The sequence below is a fragment of the Chelmon rostratus genome, chromosome 5, assembly GCF_017976325.1.
Source record: "Chelmon rostratus isolate fCheRos1 chromosome 5, fCheRos1.pri, whole genome shotgun sequence".
Taxonomy (NCBI): Eukaryota; Metazoa; Chordata; class Actinopteri; order Chaetodontiformes; family Chaetodontidae; genus Chelmon; species Chelmon rostratus.
Window position 1 is genome coordinate 27,158,731 of NC_055662.1, and position 19,439 is coordinate 27,178,169.

Genomic DNA, 19,439 nt, shown 5'->3' on the forward strand with positions numbered 1-19,439 from the left:
GGGGCCCTAAAGCATCCAGAACACAGGAGATGCTCTCAGTTCAGATATTTCACAGCAGCTTCTGCAAACAGACATGACGCTTTTCTCAGATTACATTGGATCAATCAGAGTTTCTATTCGCAGTCCCATCATCGCGGCTTTAAGGCCTGTGATCCCGATTTGACCTTATTTTCTGGTTTGATTCTGGCTCACCCTCAATGAGCGGAGCACGATGATTGATGCTCTCTAATAAATATTCCCCCCGGCTGCACTCTTTCCCCTCTGGACCAGCCTGCTGCATATTTTCCTACAAGTTGTAATTGGCATCCTTAATTGAACCCATCATCCCCATGATGCTGATTTGATTTGCCAGAGCTTTGACTCTCTGAGCAACGCCGATGAAATAACTCATCTTTACAGTATGGGCTAAAGAAAAGTGACTTTCCCGCCCCTGAAGGTGCCGTCAGTGCTGTTACAGCACTGTGAGAGTCAAATGTTGAAGCTCCATGATGCTGACAGACAACACTGACTGGACACTGTTTCCAGATCATAATTAGACCTCCTCAGTGTGAATAATGTCCTCTGTGGCTTCAGAGAGAGATTTCTAAATATTGATTAAAAAAAAGAACCCTGATGATGTCATCAGGGTCGTCTCTGCTTCAGCCTCACATTTAAACTTTTTAACAGAAAACCCGCGTTACGAACAAACAAAAGTGACGCAGGTCAGAATATCCGCTCAGTTTTCATCATGTCTTAAAAATATGCCTCTACACAAATTACACTTCTGTTTTTTCCAGATGTTTTTTCTAAAGTTTGCTTTGGTTTCTAAATTATTGTCCCTCTTTAATGACACAAATAAAGAATTCTTCTTTGGTTGATTTCTCATTTTGTTGATTTATAAGGACAGCACAGGATCATCTGTAAATGTGCTAATGTTAGCCAGCTGGCTAACTGTCAGCTGCAGTCCTTCGGCAACATGTTCCAAAACCAATGAAGTGTCAGGTTAAGACGTGTGTAAGATACCGAAATAACGGTGGGAATAAAATCAGCTTCTCCACATGGCGCACAGATCACACAGCGCAGCAGGAAGCAGCAATGATGCAGCTCAGCTGAGGTCAGGAAGCTTTGCTGCATCTCTCTCCATCATTTCCTGTCACATCTCGACCAGCAAATATCAAATAAAGGCAAAAAGCCCCCCCAAACACAGCTGCAAATAAATGATCTGCTCACAACTCATGTGCAAACACCTTCATTTCAAGGACCACAAGCAGAAAGTCGGAAATCGTCTGAGACAGAAGTACAAGTAGCAACATGACAGTGTACAAATACTCAGCTACAAGTAAAAGTCCTTCATTCAAAGTTCACTCACATAAAAGTACAGAAGTATTAGCAACAAAATATAATTAAAGTTCCAAAAGTACAGAATGACCCATTTCAGAATAATTAATATCCTGATGCGTTAATGTGTTCATTAATGCTGCAGCAGGTAAAGGTGGGGCTCCTTTAATTAGGCTACTTATATATAGTTTATACTGATGAGTATCAATCTCCATAGCAACAATCTGAATCTGCAAAATAACTGGTAGTAACTTTAATTATCAAATAAATGTAGTGGATTAAAAATTACAATATCTGCCTCCAGAATGTAGAGTCGAAGTAGAAAGTAACAAAAAGTGGGAATACTCAAGTAAATAACCAGTACTTGAGTAAATGTACTTAGTTACATTCCACCAATGAAGACATGAATCTGTTTTTCTTTCACCATCAACACCAAACATGTAAAAACACGTCACTGCAGAGAAGAGGCTGAATGGACAGCTGAGAACAGCAGCACAGACAAAAGAGTGTCTGTCTGTCTGCCTGCCTGCCTGCCTGCCTGTCTGTCTGTGGAGCGTCTGTCTGTCTGTCTGTGGAGCGTCTGTCTGTCTGTGGAGCATCTGCCTGTCTGTCTGTCTGTCTCTCTGTGGAGCACCTGTCTGTCTGCCTGTCTGTGGAGCATCTGCCTGTCTGTGGAGCACCTGTCTGTCTGTCTGTGGAGCGCCTGTCTGTCTGTCTGTCTGTGGAGCACCTGTCTGTCTGTCTGTGGAGCGTCTGCCTGTCTGTCTGTCTGTGGAGCACCTGTCTGTCTGTGGAGCATCTGCCTGTCTGTGGAGCACCTGTCTGTCTGTCTGTGGAGCGCCTGTCTGTCTGTGGAGCACCTGTCTGTCTCTCTGTCTGTCTGTCTGCCTGTCTCTCTGTCTGTGGAGCGTCTGTCATTAAAGGACAGCAGCCACCCACACAAACACCTGACATTGCGTCCTGTTGTACTGTGTCCACCTGTCTGCTGTCCACCTGTCTGTTGTCCACAGGCTGCGTCTCACCTGAGGAACAACAGCGAGCGACTTGATTTGATTTGCTGCTGAGTGTAAAGGCACAGAGCGCTTCTCATTTATTGTGTGAAAACAATCGGAGGGAAACCTGGTGGGTGGGAGTGTTTCCCTCCCAGCGAAGTCAAAATGAAGCCTACACGCCTCCAGCTGTGGGATAAAAATACCAGCAAGCATCAGAAAAACATCTCGCGTCCAGTGACAGAGACGTGTGCACAAAGGCTGAAGGAAGGCGTCTGTGATGTGCACAAAGCAGATCTGTAACTGTCCTCATCCGCTATAAATCAGCTCTGTCCACCGAATGAAGTCTGAACCTGAGAGATCCAGAGCGGGGTAGTAGTAATTACATTTAGACACGATCACAGCAGCAGCAGCAGCAGCGGCAGCCCACAGGCTTCAGTGTCGGTGCTTTATCAGCGTGGCTCAGCAACAGGACAGCACGCTGGATTAGCCGCTACCTCAGAAGGTTATTTGCTGTTGAGAAGCTGCTGTCACCGACGCCGCCAGCCCGGATCTGCGCTGCCGGGCGAAGACTCAGGCAGCACAATCGGCCAGAGGAAGCCCGCAGAATAACCCGAATATACTGTGACACGGCTCCTGAGCCAATCACACGCAGCCCAGAGTCAGGCCTGAATCCTGCCTGCATCCAGAAACAGATCACTCACCCTCGCTTTGGCGCGCCTGCCAGATTGGTATCAGAGTGAAATGCAAGGTTATCGAGGACTGAAGAGACAAACTCAAGAGTTTCCTCCGCAGCGGGGAAAGAGAGGCATCCATCATCTGGAAAAGTGACGGAGAGTTTTAAAAAATGATCAGCTGAACCACAACAAACCCAGGCCGTCGTAAAGAATAGAACGTTACTGCTTCACTGCTAAAAGAACTTAAACACACATACAGCTTTCATGACCTTTGACCTCCAGTCTCCGTCCTCCTCTATGTAACTTTATCTCTCCAAGTGTATTTTTCAAAAACACGTCCAAATGAGGCACCTGCTTATTATCCAGAAAGCACCGCTCATCAGCGTCACGGTGACACACCTGAAAACCACAGGTGACACGTCATGTTCCCTCACTGGTCACAGTAAACACCTTTACCGTGACACAGTGGACAGTCTGCTCGCCATTCCTGAAAGAAAAACATGTGACGAGCTGTTTTCATATTGGTGTGAAGGTTGGACTCCACCCTGACGGGTGGCGTTCGGCGGAGAAGTCGCTGAAGGATCTTGTCTGACTGTGAGATGTTTTGATTTCTCAGGAAAATGGTTGGGAAGTCCCTGATTGCTGGTCTGGTGGTCCTGCTGGTGGCTGCAGTGAGCCTGTTCCTGGGGGTGTTCATGGGCCTGGGGAAGAAAAACACGCCTCCCCCCTCGGACCACTTCTACTCAAAGGCTGCTGTGGCTGCCGACGCTGGGAAGTGTTCAGAAGTGGGGAGGTAAGAGGACTCTGCTGCTCCATGCTGTTGTTTCTGCAGGTGTGCTCCGGCTTCAACTGAGTGCTTTCTTGTGTTTTCAGGGACATCCTGAAGAAAAACGGTTCGGCCGTGGACGCCTCCATCGCTGCCCTGCTATGTGTCGGCCTGTTGAACGCTCATAGCATGGGCATCGGAGGAGGGCTCTTCTTCGTCATTTACAACGCTTCCACGGGTGAGTGCGCATCATAACTCACAACTTCTCACTAAAGTGAACTGAACCTCATCTGTCCTCACCTTCTGCTCAACAGGGAGGGTGGAAACCATCGACGCGAGGGAGACGGCGCCCATGAACGCCACTGAAGACATGTTTGGCAACAACACCAAGCTTTCTCGTACAGGTAGGAGACGTTTCTCAGTCAGTGGACAGAAAGAAAGATCCTGTGAAATTTAAAGCAGTGGCACTGCTGTTTCTACCTGACAGGTGGACTGTCCATAGCCATTCCCGGGGAGATCCGCGGTTATGAGATGGCACACAAGAGGCATGGCAGGCTGCCATGGAAGGACCTGTTTGAGCCCAGCATTGCCTTGGCTCGCGATGGCTTCCCAATAGGAAAAGCTTTGGCTCACGCCATCTTCAAGAGCAAAGACTCCATTCAAAGAGACGCCAACATGTGGTGAGGATGACGAGTTAAAGGCAGAAAATACAGGCAGCAACGGCGGCTTCAGCAGCTGCTGCTTTTTCTGATTTCTTGACTGGGATACACACTTTTTGTTTTTCCTGCAAAGAATTAGATGAGACGATTAATACCACTGTGATGTCAACACATTTGATATGAAGCTACAGGAAGAAGATAGTTAGCCTAGCTTAGCATAAACACTGGAAACAAAGAGAAACAGCTAGCCTGGTTCTGTCCAAAGGTAAACAAATCCACCGATTAGCACCTCTGATGCTAAACACATCATTACTGTCAAACTCTGAGCTCAGATTCAGCTGAATGGACAGATTCCTCCTTCTATCCTCTGTCTGATATCTTCTGTCTCTCGCTGCAATAACAACATGCAAAATTACTATTTCCAGAAAATAGTTTAGCACATAAATACCTGTAAAAAAGGTTTTTATGCTTTGCTTGGATTAAATAAACAAGATTAAGCCTCTTAATGCTTCAGAAGTGCTGATATTTTCACTTTACTTTGGACAGAGCCATGCTAGCAGTTTTCCCTGGTTCCAGTCTTTTTGCTAAGCTAAGCTAAATCTCTATTGGCTAGCTTGCATGTTGTGTGACAGACTGCACGTGTAAATCTGCATTTCAGCTGAAGGTGTCATGTCTGCAGCTTAGTAACAGTGGTCTATGGGGAAAGTTTTTATACAGCAGGTGTTCTTTTAGTTGCAGTACCGCGAGTGTCCACTGGAGCACATTGGCAGCGAGGTTGACTAGTGATGCCGTATCTATGGCAGCTTTATGTATCAATCTTCTCATCTAACTTTGTTTAAAAAAAACCTGAGAAAATTGCAAAAACATATAATATTAAAGCCACTTTGTGTAGAATTATTCTGTTTTTGTTTGTAGAAAAATGTGAAAAGGTGACAGTTGTGTGGACTGCTGGCTGCTGCAGTGACCTTTTTAAACCACTGGGGGTGCCAAAGCATAACATTTTCCAGTTCTACTCACACAGCAGTGGCTTTAATTTTCTGCAGACTAAACAACAATTTAACTTCCTGTCTTTTTTTTAATTTTCTGTTCATCTCATCCTCCAGTGAGATTTTTTGTGACTCTCAAAGAAACATCCTGAAGGAAAACGACATAGTTAAATTTCCAAAGCTGGCCGACACGTACCAAAGAATAGCAGAAGAGGGGCCTGATGTGTTTTATAACGGGTCAATGGCGCAGAGCATCGTGGAGGACATCCAGGCGGCAGGTCTGGTCGTTGTCTTGTTCCCTCAGAGATATTAAAATGAATCAATCATGAATGCACTTAGAATCCAAGCGGCACATTACAGACCTGTGATTAACACTTCATGGAAGTGCCACAATAAATGCAATCACTCATGTGAGCATTTTTCCTCGTTTTACGTTCACTCTGACACTTGTGTGCTCGTTGCAGGTGGCATCATCACCCTGGATGATTTGTTGGAGTACCAGCCTGTGCTGAATGAGAACCCTCTCAGGCTGAACGTCGGGGAATACACCATGCACGTCCCAGACGCCCCCTCCAGCGGCCCTGTGCTGGCTCTCATACTCAACATAGTGGATGGTGAGCGGGCCGGCCAAGTGCCTGTGCAGCCATGCAGAAGGATGTCAGGTTTCCCCAGGTCGTCCCTGGAATGTTCCTCCGCCTGATTTGGAAGCAGAAAACTGGGCTGCGACTCAGTCCCGCTTGCCAAATTTAATTCACCATCAACACCCCATCTGCTCAGGCAGAGGACGTTTAGTCATGCTTAAAACAAAAAGTGGCATCGCTCATTTCAAAGGACGGATTGCATTTAATGTGTTCATATATTAGTCTGGAGGAACACGCTGCCATATTCATGCTTCTGCAGGCGTTCATTGTGTTCGAACGGAGAGTTCACAGTTTAATGACCTGCCACAGGCTGAAATGATGGACACTCATTACCTGATTAAGCCAAGAAAAGGTGATTTAGTGCAGACGTGTTTTTCCTGTGGTTATTTTGCAGGGTACAACTTCACAGACACGAGCGTCTCGACAGCAGAGAAAAAGACTCTGACGTACCATCGCATCGTGGAGGCTTTTCGTTTCGCTTATGCCAAGAGGAGCAGGCTCGGGGACCCCCGTTATCTCAACATTACTGATGTAATTCTTCATGTTACTATCATTATTGTTCCTCACACCTTTATTTTGGAGCATTTCCTGCTGGCCACCGTGAAGTTCTGTCGAGGCACTTTGGCCGTGAAAGGCCTTGCTTCCGTTCAGCTCCGGTTTAAAAGCTTCAGGTTTTGTTTTCTGTGTTGGTGCGAAGGCCAGCAGGTGCTCAGCTCTTGATCATCACTTGTTTTCTCCTCCTCAGCTCATCCAAAACATGACCTCAGACTACTTTGCCGATGGCATAAGGAGCAAAATTACGGATGACACCACCCATCCAGACAGCTACTATGAGCCAGACTATTTTGTCCCAGACAACCATGGGACGGCTCACCTGTCGGTCATCGCCGAGGATGGGAGCGCCGTGGCAGCCACCAGCACCATCAATCTATAGTGAGCAGCTTCCAGAAATCAGAGAAGACAGTTTGGATGATTATTATTTGTCCCTTTGAATGCATCACTCATTAAAACATGGTTTTATTTCCCAGCTTTGGTTCCAAAGTCATGTCTCGATCCACTGGGATCATTTTCAACGATGAGATGGACGACTTCAGCTCTCCGTACATGACCAACGGGTTTGGAATCCCTCCTTCACCAAACAATTTCATTCAACCAGGTGTGGCTGCACTGAATTATCACAAGCTCCAGTTCAGGTTTTCACTTTTGGACTCGTGTCTGTGTTGATGGATGGTAGTGCTTCTCTTAATGAAGCCCCTCGTTTCCAGAGGATGTTACTTTGCCGTTTCTCTAGCGAGGATGATGCGGAGGTGATGATTTCACCAGCCTTTCACTTGTTCCTGCATTTGTCATTGTCAGGACCTCTGATAGCTTCAGCTCTCGAACAGCATCACCCTCCTCAGGCTTAAAGGAGGCTCTTCCCAGCCAATCGCTGCTCTTCTGTGGTTTGCTGTAGGTGTTTATCTGTTAGGCAGTTGTAGCTACATTCTGTTTATCTGTTGCAGGCAAGAGGCCGCTGTCTTCCATGTGTCCCACCATCATCTTTGACAGAGACAACAGAGTGAAAATGGTTGTCGGAGCGTCCGGAGGCACAAAAATCACCACAGCCACGGCCTTAGTAAGTCTGACTCAGCCACATCGTCTCCATCCTGCAGACACGCAGTTTGAAGCTGAGAGTCTTTGCTGTTTTTCGGGCTGAAACAGGTCATCCTGAACTCCTTGTTCTTCAACTACGACCTGAAGAAAGCCGTGACGGAGCCGCGAGTTCACAACCAGCTCAACCCGAACATGACAGTGGTGGAGCAGGGCTTTGAGAAGGTGGGTCACACATTGAGCCTGTGATGCAAAGCAACATGTGGAATATATAACATGACCGAACAGCTTCTGATGCTGCGGATGAAACAGGCCTCATTCATCTGACCACAAACTTACTGTATCTTACACAGCTGACTATGTGTTTTCAATTCATGTCTGAAACAGCAAGACCTGAAACAGATCATAATAAATTCATTGATAAGTTATTTGCTTTTGTGCTCTGAAGCTGCTGATGCACCAAAAAAGTACTTGCAAAACAATCTGAGCTCTGACGACAGGAAGATGACGCGATGTTGAATAATAAATAAAGGTTGTATAGCTAGCATGCTAGCAGCTCTGGGGATGCCAAACAGAAATATGTTCCTTTAAGTGCACAGGACTCTGTTTCTGTGTGTTTGTGTAATGATGATACCCCGGCAGAGCGTCCTGGAGGGGCTGGTGCAGAAGAACCACGTGACACAGCTGCTGCGGACTCCGGACTCGGTGGTCCAGGCGGTGGTGCGGCAGGGCGAGCGTCTCTGTGCGGAGTCCGACCCCAGGAAAGGAGGCTATCCGGCGGGATACTGACGTGACCTCTGGTCCCTCTCTGCTGCTCCCGGTCTGGACCGTCTCCTCAAAGACTCGGGACAGAGCCTCAACAAAAAGGTCTGCACTGAAGACTCAAGCAGTGTTTAAGCTAAGGAGACACAGCCCCCCCCAACTCCTTCTCTGACATGACTCTCTCTCACTCAGACATGAAAATGACTCCATTCAACAGCCTCTTTTACTCAAACTCAACGACTCAGCATTACATATTGTTTTATTTGCGTTATTTTTGAGTTTTGAAGTAAAACAAGAGGTTGCACCTAGTTTGACTCCTGTATCATCACTACTGGATACTGGTCAGAAAAGACGAAACACATCTGCTTTCTATAATAAACCTACTTCCTGTATGACACAGCAGCCCACACCTGAAAAACAACCCATAACAATAATTAGGCAAATGATAATGTGAGAATAAGAACTGTTTTTAGGTTTCATCACCATGTTTTAGGTAAGAATCTGAGTGGTTGTAGGTTGTCCATGTAGTATTTTCATTTCTTTTATTGTGTAAGGGAAAAAAATATTGTCAATAACTGGACAATTTGTCTGAAAAGGAGTTTGTTTTTATGTCAAACCATCAATTTAAAAAAAAAAAAAAAAACAACTAGACATGCAAGCAGGTATAACCAGTGAAAAATAAGGACAGCTCAGGTTGTTTGCCTGTTTGACCCTAAATGTCCACTGACGTCCTTCTCCTGACGGACGCTGATCCTCAAACGAACATTTAGCAGAAACTGACTGTGCTGTTTTATACTGAAACTATTACTTCTGAACTGTAAATGTTTAATATCGAGTAGAGGTTCAGTGAATGTATGGTGTATTCTGAAAAATACATTTGCAGATATATTTTTCTAAACATGCATTGTTCTCATGCCATGTTTGTTGCCATGCTTGTTATTAAACATTTTGAACAAAGATGCTATATTTTACCAGATGGACCCTCGGGGTATTTCTCTGCTGTTTCTGGAGCATCAGTTTGTTCTTCGGTGTTAATTTAATCCAGGACAGTATCAGAATGAGTCAGAGCTTCACTGCAGTTTATCAGATGTTTACTGGCACTACAACCAGCGATTATTATCATTATTAATAGTTATACTCTATTAAATCAATCCCAACCAAAAGAGGCCAAAGTAATGACTTCAGATAACTTGTTTTGATCCAAACTGCACTGAGTTTACAGCTAACATGATGCTTTGAGCTAAATGCTAATACCAGCATGCTAACCTGCCGACACAGACCTTGTAAACATGCTGAGTTTGGCAGGTTTAATGTTCTCCATCTCAGTTCAGTGAGTTAGCATGTTAACATTTGCTGATTAGCACCAAAAGCAAAGCACAGCTGAGGCTGAGGTAGTCCTGCAGGTTATTCATTTACAGTATGATCTGAAGGTGGCGCTGCAGGCCACGTCACAGGGTCTCTGAGGGTATTGTGAATATTTGTGCCACTACAAACCAAACGAACTGACCTCATGAGGAAAAGTAAGAGCATCAGGAAAGTGTTTAGGGTTCATCCTCTGGAGAGCGTGAACGTCCACGACCATCCGTCCATCAGTTGTTGAGATGCGTCAGTCTGGACCAAACCGCCCGACTCCAAAGCTGGGGGCTTGGCTAAAGGAAGCCGGAGCGGTGAATGTTTGACATCGTAGCCTCATTAATGACTCAGAAGATGAATCTACTCACTGTTTCAGCAATAAAACACGGTGAACAAAGTTTTTCATTACGGTCACAGGAGGTAAACAAAACCTGCGCAGGACTCAGGACCCCCGAAGAGACCGAGCCCCTTTACTTTCACTGTCCAGTGATTTTCAATCAGCCTTCAGTAAATATCTCCACTCATGTGTGCCGTTTGAGCAAATGACAAACCAGCAGCAGGAGAACGTTTCGCTGCCTCTGGGTTAAAACCTCAGTGTCACAAACAGAAAACAGGAAGTGGTTTAGATCCACTGCAACAGATCGCGCCTGCAACATGACGACTCTCCAGGTAAGAGCTAACACACAGGACAGCATGTAAATTCAGGTTGCACATTTCCTCATGCCTGAAGCCACATCACAACAAGCAGCAGTGAAGACGGCTCCTTTGTGAGAGCAGGGTGTCACGTGACTCTGCCAGATATTTACATGAAAACCAGGCCTGCACCTCTGCAGCTCATCTGTTTATGTGCTAACTGACATGAAGTCAAACACGGCACTTTAACTCAGTCAACAAGAACTTCCAGGGGATCGACAGTCCAGGAGGCCTCAGACACAATCCTACTGAAACTACAGCTGAGCTGTACCACACAGACATCCCCACTGTGGATACATCCTCCTCACAATTACTCCTTTACTTGTGTCAGATTAGCTGAAAACTGCGTCAGATGAAAGCAATCTTTTATTTTCTTGAAAGAGGTGCAGTCAGTAATGGATTAGAGGCCCGTCAGGACACCTTAGCGTGATATTATCAGCTGAAAACGTTCTCACAAACGGTGTCAGACGGAAGTGGAATACAGATACAGTATCTGCCGCGATGTCGCGGTGGCTCTATCACATTATAAATGTGATCACGAGTTCCTCCTCCTGATTCCAGCTTCATCAGTATTCTTCTGACGAAATATGAATCATCCAGGCCACTGGAACACATTTGTCTTGTAGCTAACTGTGATATTACCCTCATTCATCAAGAGGCGGAGGATAAATCAGCACGGCCGTCACGGCTGCTGATAAAGCTTCTGTGTTTCTGCCACACCGTCGGCTGACATGTTGCATCCGTGCGTTAAACCACGTTATACTTACTATCAGACCATCATTCAAATCTGTTTCTGACCACAACTGAAGGGACAACTGACCTATTGTTGCTCTCCTGGAGGCTCAGCCTTATTTATGACTGCTGCCATTGTCCTCTCTAATTATTATCATGCCACTGCGTGCAAACAGCTCCACAGTTGCCTCTGGTTCAAAATATTTAGGAGTGAAACGCTTCAGTGGTAACAGAGCAGGACAGATCTTCACCACCACCTAGTGGACAGCAGCAGTGACTCCACTCAGTGGTCAGAGGAGGTGTCGTGTCCTCTCCAGCAGACAGAGTAGCTGCAGCTTGTTGCTGGGGGGGGGGGTTAGAGCCGCATGGAGACGGGTGGTGCCGGCGACTGCAGCTCCTGGTCCAGCAGCCGGAAGAGCATGGCGCTTTTGTTGCACTGCGAGGTCTGTCCCAGCGAGCGGTGCAGCTGAGCCTGCAGGTAGTGGACGTCCCGCAGCCGCTCCTTACAGCTCAGCCTGGTGAAATAAGCTGCAGCCTCCTTTAGCGTGTCGACAGCCAAAACCGCCAAACGCAAATCTGCAGGGAGACGATAAGCAGCAGCGTGTAAATAAAGGCTGCGCAGCCACACCAAGCTACGAGATAGAGATCAGTGTTCAACAGGGGGGCCGATGCCGTTACCTGCTTGCCCTTGTCCGTTTGGCCTGAACCCAGCCACCGCCATCTGACAGCGGGCTGTCAGCAGCAGGGCTCGGCCTTTGTCCATGACTGCTCCGTGAGCCAGAACGGGCTCGATGGCTTCATGCAGAACGCTCAGAGCCTGCTCAGGAACCCCCAGCATCAGCTGCAGGGGGGAGACGAAACAAACACGCTAAATAAACCCTGCGTGCTGCGCGGCTTTGTTTTGCATACACATCAGCCGTACTGCAATAAAAAGGCTTTGGTGATTTGCATGTATGGGAGCTGTTCTGACCTGAGTGAAGGCCAGATGAAGGAGGGCCTCCGAGGCCAGGGACTGTAGGTGGTGCTGTCTAGCCAGAGCCAAGGCCTGCAGGAGGAGAGGAAGAGCTGTGGAGAAGCCAGAAGACTCCCAGTGGAGCTCGGCGGTGGAAAGCATAACTCTGTATGACACACAAACACAGTTATATAGACGAGGAGAACATATTTTTGGAAAAGCTTTCATGTTTGTTCCCTCGTCATTTTAGAACACAACTGCCTCCAAAGATGATGCATAATGTGAACGTTGCATTAAATATTTATGGTAGCCTTTAAAAGGTGAGTCAGTTCAACTCTACAAAGAAAAAAAGCTTCCGCACTCCAGGAAACACAATCGTGCCATCAGAAATGACGTGATGGAGACAGACCGTCGGCGTCTGCGTACCTGATGACCACCTCCGTGCATTTAGTCTTCTCACAGTGCACCTGCAGCCGCTGCAGGATGCCGTACGCCTCGGTGCTCCGGTTCAGGGCCTTCAGAACTTGAGCTTTCCTGTCAGGAAACACAATCTTACAGCTCCAGCACATATCACACAGCCATCGTTTAGAGTAGAACTGAAGCTCTGCGCCTCGGCGTTACCTGTACAGGCCTTCTGTCTTGTTTAAGGCAGAGATCGCTGTGACCAGCGGCTCTGCCAGATGGTACTTCCCTTCGTTCATGTGCCTCTCAAACTGGATCTTCAGATCACACAGCATCCAGAGCTGAACGACAAACAATGTGCATGTCCTCTCATGAATTATGCTCCATCACATCAAACATCACAGAGTAAAGAAAGTAAGAAAGTGCAGCAGCTACATATTTAGTCCAAATTGATTAAAGGCCTAAATGTGACTGTTGTATGATACAAGAACAATAACGACACAGAAATGTGAAAACAGGATGCAAAATTAACAAAGTGCTGCGCTACATCTCGGGCCAGGCCGCACTAACTGCCGTCACATCTGCCACAGAGCCACAGCCGGCTAACTGGCCACAGCTAACGCTAAAGCTGCACGTACTCCCTCGCTGCTGTCTGTAATCAAACAATCTCTTTCTTGGTCATTGAGTTGGTTATCAAACATGACTGAGCAGACCATGACAAGAAAACCCCCTCAAGCTAAACTCCTGCTAACTATGTTAGCTTAGCAGCAGCCGCCATCTCAGCTTTTGACTGGAGTGTCAAGTGGTTTAATGGTGTTTAGCTTCCTTTTAATCAAGTGTGCTTCATTTGTAAAGGAATTCATTGTATTGATTTTAATATAATATGAACAGTAAACAGACAGCTTGACACCTAGAAATAAAGAAATACGTGAAATCCTTATGAACCAGGACAAGAAAGTTGAAAAAACATATTCTATGGTCATTACTCTAAAGGTAACATTCTCTAATGGCAGAAAACTACAGTTTCTACTTACTACCAGTATGTAGAATACAGAAATTCAGGCAAAAAAGCCTAAAATAGAGACATTACAACCTGTGTATGTTCATCAGATTTCTTCCAGCCTGAAAATATGAAAGTCTTGTTTCGGCGTCGCTCTGTGTGCAGTTAGTGCTTTCTGTCTTTGTAGGACAGCACTGAATAATAGAGCGTGGCTGAGTGGACGCACCTTGGCATGCTGGGAGTGAGGAGGGAACTGTTCTTTCAGATGCTGGAGAGTCTCTGTCACGGCACTGTACAGGCCCTGAGAGAGAGAGAGGCAAACGCACACGGGACAAGAGTGAAGCGCTGGAAAGAAGACCTGATCGATGTTTATTACCTCCCCGCGATGCCGGGCCAACTGACTAATGGATGTGCAACAGCGGGGCAGAGAGCAGATGGATGAGATCAAATCAAATACGTTACCTGCTCGGCGTGCAGCTCGGCCAGGTGGCAGAGCGCCACGGCGAACGCTTCCGTGTTGTTCTGCTGGACCCCGAAGTTGACCGGCTCCAGACTGCTCATGTTGAGAAGCAGCTGGGCCTGCTGCAGAGCCATGGTGCTGCACGACACACAGGGGGCCACAGAAAGGACGTGAGGACAGAGCGCCGGCCATGCAGCCACCGCTGACTCATGCACTTTTAGAGTTTAGACGAGTTTGTTTTGTACATCAGATGTGTGGAGTGACATCAGCCGTGTTTCACAGAGCTGATCTAATGTGAGTGGAGAGAAGCTTGTGTGCGAGCACGCCGTCAGTAGCAGAACCGACGATCCTGAAGAGTCTGACCTCTTGCCGTACATCCTCCATATGGACGTGGTCTGAGCCAGGCTGATCTCGATCAGCTCCGACAGGCTGTGCTTCCAGTGCAGGATGTCTGTGTCCTTCAGGGCATCCATCAGTTTGTGGGCTGTTTTGCCCTGTGTCGCCCCCTGCTGGACCAAAGACTGAATGCCCAGAGACGCCAAGTACTGCAGCAGAGAGGACGATCGATCAGTGACAAAATATGCAAACATCGGGTCTAGTAAAATGGAGAAAGACGCATTCTGTGTATTCTCTTTGTTATTTCATGAAGGAAAACTGACACAACTATGAAATAAAAGGCAACATTTCTAATGAGAGCTGCTAAAGTGCTGCAGACAGCTAACATGTTGATCTAATGCTGGTCGTGAAACAGCTGTTCATTCAGTACAAAGACACTAAAACGCCTGTTACAGTATTTCATGATTGATTTGGCTCAGTTTTCATAAGAGTCCTCAGAATGCAGCCAAATCATTTTACAGCAGTTTAATGCTCATTACTGAACACACAGACCACTGAATCAAAGCAACTGTTTGTTCAAGCACATTTTATCTCTGCTCAGGTGACAGGTGAGTCTGTTACAGTAAATATTCAATATTCACATTATCTGTGTTTTAGTATTATTGAAGCTCGCTGTATTTTAGCTGCTGAGCCTCATCGACTGAATTATTTAAAGTCTGGTGTCCTGAATAAAACCAAACTTTGTGGTTGATACAGAACAGAACCAGTAAATTAATGTAGTGAAGGACAGTCCCTGTTTGTCACACAGACTCTTTATCTGTTTCTGCAAAGTAATATAGTTTATTCTTTCTTCACATTACATCTAATTATGACCTTCACCTCTAATGGCCCATTTTGTCTCATCATCATTTAAATCATGTGAAGGAAACGGTCACTGCGGTCTCTGTTTTGGTGAGAATGTGTTACTGTTCATCATTTAGTTTTGATCATTTTATTTTACAAACAGTTTAAAATTCAGTGATGATCACATGTTGTGACGCTCTGGTGACTTCAGACATAACGTGCGACTTGCTGTGATGCAGATGTTTTCATTTTGTTTGCTTTGTGACATTCTGAGGTCAAAACGAGGAGTTTTAGGAACTGAGAAGTGAGCCAAGGCAATTAAAATATAATGAGCAGCCGGAGCCGCTTTAATGCAGGCGCTCCTGTTTGAGAGCTCAGGCTGCACTCACCGGCAGGCAGAAATGGGCGGCCATTTTCACCGAGTCCTCAGTTAACACAGTGCTGTCGGATCCCCTCATCTGTTCCAGCGTGTAGAGCCAACTCTGAAGTGGGACACAGAGAGAAATAAATGAAGGCACACTCATATCGAATTCACACATAATGAGCCGTCGGTTTCGGTACAACAGTGACATGAAGTCCAAAGAGGATTTTACCAGGCAGTGCTGCAGACACACGTGGTCGTTGGACTCCTGGGCGATGCGGATCGCCTCCTGCAGAGCCAGATCAGCCTGCTGACTGAGGGAAAGAACAGAGACATCTGCCATGTGAGCCACGTTTCAGACGGAGATTCTTTACGTAGGAACACTTCCACCTTCTCTCGCTCCACCGGCTCTCGTACTCACTAGTGGCCGAAGCGGCAGTGCAGGCTGGCCAGGTTGAGAGCGGCGTAGCGGAGACTTCGGCCGTAGCCTTCGTCCCCGTTGCTCTTTCCCTCGTTTCCAGACAGGATGAGGCGGTCAAAATAATGTAAGAGGCTGTGGGCGGAGAGGAAGATGTCCTGCACTCTCATGCTGTTCAGGTAGTTTAGGTAATGCTGAGGAGAAAACCACAGAGCTGATGAAGAAGATGCCCACCGTCTGGCAGACCTGTTAATGTGGAGGGAAAGTTAAGTGGATGAAGCTCACCGCCTCAGCAAAATCTGGATTAAACTTCAACATGCTGTTGAGCTCCTCCTGCAGCGCGGCAGGCTTCAGAGCTTTGTTCTCGTCGTTCTTCAGAAGATAAGCCTGCACAAAGACATGTGGGTGTCACACAGGATGTGGAGGGTTCCTGCTGGTTACCTGCTGGTTGGAACAAGACCGCACGAATACAGTTCAGTTCATTCAAACACTCACCTGTCTGGCAAGAAAGTACTCTGCTTGTTTTTGGGACAGGGGACCTCTGCTGGGAGCACTGTCATTTCTAGAACAGAGACAAAATAACGTGAGTTATCAGAGTCTTTCTGACTGCAGAGCTGCAGCAGCTCATGGTTTAGACCTCTAACACGCACAAAGCAGCAGGTGCATCAGTCAAAAAATGGTTTGAAAGTAAAATAAACTCAGTTGAATGATTTATCCAAGAGGAGCATCACTAACCGGAGCTCTGACTCGTGCAGTGGCGTGTCCAGCTCCTCTTTGTCTATTCTGTCCCCCACAGTGTCCTCGGTGCTGGTGAGGTCCATGTCGGAGTCGTCGGCCACCAGCGCCGGCAGACCCACCTGCCCATCTGCAGGCTTGCCGTAGTGACTGTGGTAGTAGTGCCGCAGGGACTTGTACAGCTTGTAGACCTGACTGAAAGACAGCTTGTTGTAGGCCAGAAGCATGTGTCTCATAAAAAGACCTAAAAAAACAAACAAACAAGTGAGACGCAGCTTAATGCAAGTCTTCTTAATGAGAAGAAGACAGACATTTCAGGACATCCATCAGACTTTCAGAGCTGGCAAATCATGTGCAGAACTCACCCACAACACTGGTTTTATGGGCCTCCGAATCGAAAGCAGTGAACGGAGTGGGAAGAGTGGAAAAGAAGTACTCCATGTCTTTCAGCTCTCCATCGGCCATTTCATGCAGCCTTTGAGGGAAGAACAGCAGAAAGAGGACATGTGAACATTTAGCATTGTTGTACTGTATTAAACACGTGTTGTTTGGGATCGTGGTTATTACGTCAGTAACTGTTAGATGTCACCGTTAAAAGGCTTTATTACAATTTTATGTTACAATTTCCTGAAGTTAGGAGGCCGTGAACGCACCAGCACCATTCAATAAAGTCTGTTTCAACGCGAAGCAGCTCACCTGAGTTTGACAGCATATGCAGACTGAGGGCAACACTCCTCCACAGTCCTCAGGAGCTGGCCCAGAGTCAGATCCGGACCCTGGTGCACGAAACAGGACATAAAACTGTGAAACACCTGCTTCAACGCGGCGAACAGCCACACGACGACAAGAAGAAAACCGACCTGCTGCAGAGGGAGGATCAGTTTGTTGAGTCGTCTTCTCTCCGGCAGCGTGATTTTGGACGCAGTCATGTCGTAGAGAAGCGCCAGGACGGAGATTTTGTACGGGGTCACCCAGTCTTTGATGCCGAACACGTTAGCATGGACCACTCCGTTCGTCATCATGGGGTTGAAATACAAGCTTTCGTGCACACTCGCCATTTTAACGACTTTTGTTAGGCTACACCTTCGCGGTAACGTTACACCGGCTCAACATTTAGCCGACAGAAAAGTTAAATACAGCCAGCGGCAGCTAGCTTAATTTAGCTAATGTACCAACTTTATTTACCGTTAGCGAATAAAAACAACATAATAACTTACATCAGCGATTAGTCTCCGCTTACTGGATGTTAAGGTATATCATTGCTATCTTATCGACGGTAAACATTCACTCCGGTCACATCAGCTAATTTGGTTTATTTCAAACATATCGCTTTTCGCTTTCAAACGGCCCTCCCTCCGTCCCCTTAAAAACGCGTCATAAAGGGGGGCAGTGCTTTTTTTTCCGCCTAAACTTTATTGACGCGTTCAAGCACGGCCTGAACAACAACAACAAATACATAAAAATCAGGGTAATACGCGCGTTGAAGCCGTGATTTTCTGCTTTTAGACGTCGATACTGTCAGTTTGTGCGGAGATGCAGCATCACGACTTGCCACAGCTTTATTTTGAAGGTCCTCAAGTCTTCAGTTGTTTGTATGGTACCGTGTCAGCATTATTTTGAAATTTTTATTTTTCACCGGAATCTGCTGTCAATATCTTGAATTATGTCTGTCTTGATGCTTGACAGTTGTCTTTTTTTTTTTTTTTTTTGCCGGAAAAGCATTGACTTATGGATGACTGCCCTCCGCTGGTCATAATTCGTAACTGCAACGCTCTATTTTCAAGTATTTAAGTATTTAGACTGTTATATCATTGTGTCGGCCTTTATGCTAGGTAAGTCACATTCTCGTTTGTTCGTCCCTCCTATTCATTTCATTGTCGTTGTCTTGGCCGCTGGGGGGCAGGAAGTCTAAGTCTAACGACACCCATGCCAACCGTTAACTTGTTAACTTAGCCCGCGTCAAGTAGACACACTAGCATGTTAGTACTTCCGGTGAAGAAATAGCCAGAGATGTAGTTACATTTTGTGACCACCAGAGGGCAGCGTACACAACGGCAAACAAACCTTCCGGTGGACACTTTCAAAACAAAACTTTTTATAGTCGAACAATAGAATAATTTTAAGATTGAAGTCATGAAAGTGGACTGTGACAGTGAATAAAATGGATGCTAAATAGTTTGTGATTCTAAATGAAGCCTCTTTACGATCAGCTGGAATAGTTGTTTGTGATTGCATTTCTTGAAATATTTTGAATACTTCTCAGATATATTCAATATTATCAGTCACCGCCAGCATGATTATATCTTTCTTTGGATTAATAACTATGTACAAACTTGTCAAAATTACATATAAATGAATGTGAGTAATCTGATAAATAAATTAATCTGTTAAAGCAGCAAATCAATAGTCCGGTGCACTGAACAGTACTCAGTATTTGCATGTTTGGTGAGCAGATGTACCAGTTTGTCCTGTTTTCTGATCAGCGGGAGGTTTTTCTCCCTGCTGCTCAGTATCAGTTGATTCCTGATAATGTTCAACCAACATATTTAATGCAGCAAACATTAAACAACACATATGAATAATGAGTTATGTCCAGTTTTTGCCAGGCTTCATTATGGGATGAGCTGCAAATGTGAACAGGTTGAGTGGGAACAGTAGATCTGACTGTTAGATGAAACATGTCATGTGACCACAAACACTTCCTGTATAGAAACACTGATGGAGTGCCTCTTATGACAGTGCAGCTTTATCCAGTAGATGGCAGTGT

General features: G+C 46.1%; 2 protein-coding genes across 3 annotated transcripts; one reads left to right on the top strand and one right to left on the bottom strand.

The window, feature by feature from the left end:
* The first annotated feature begins 3,603 nt into the window (after positions 1–3,603).
* On the top strand, positions 3,604–8,414 carry ggt1a (gamma-glutamyltransferase 1a). 2 transcript variants are annotated; one of them, XM_041936997.1, is made up of 12 exons: positions 3,604–3,776; positions 3,857–3,991; positions 4,068–4,153; positions 4,237–4,429; positions 5,512–5,672; positions 5,859–6,008; positions 6,430–6,566; positions 6,781–6,968; positions 7,064–7,191; positions 7,538–7,650; positions 7,737–7,850; positions 8,268–8,414. In XM_041936997.1, the coding sequence occupies exons 1-12, from the start codon at positions 3,604–3,606 to the stop codon at positions 8,412–8,414; spliced, it is 1,725 nt and encodes a 574-aa protein (XP_041792931.1). The 2 variants fall into 2 exon arrangements, with proteins under 2 accessions (XP_041792931.1, XP_041792930.1); XM_041936996.1 differs by having other exon boundaries at positions 3,857–3,987; positions 4,064–4,153.
* Positions 8,415–8,518: 104 nt separating this feature from the next.
* On the bottom strand, positions 8,519–17,986 carry anapc5 (anaphase promoting complex subunit 5). Its single transcript, XM_041936994.1, has 17 exons — positions 17,533–17,986; positions 17,369–17,448; positions 17,038–17,147; positions 16,673–16,916; positions 16,433–16,499; positions 16,223–16,324; positions 15,941–16,131; positions 15,752–15,833; positions 15,548–15,640; positions 14,343–14,524; positions 13,982–14,117; positions 13,746–13,820; positions 12,739–12,860; positions 12,544–12,651; positions 12,136–12,283; positions 11,844–12,006; positions 8,519–11,741 (listed from the first exon to the last, which is right to left on the bottom strand). The coding sequence occupies exons 1-17, from the start codon at positions 17,728–17,730 to the stop codon at positions 11,521–11,523; spliced, it is 2,322 nt and encodes a 773-aa protein (XP_041792928.1). The 5' UTR covers positions 17,731–17,986; the 3' UTR covers positions 8,519–11,520.
* Positions 17,987–19,439: the final 1,453 nt, after the last annotated feature.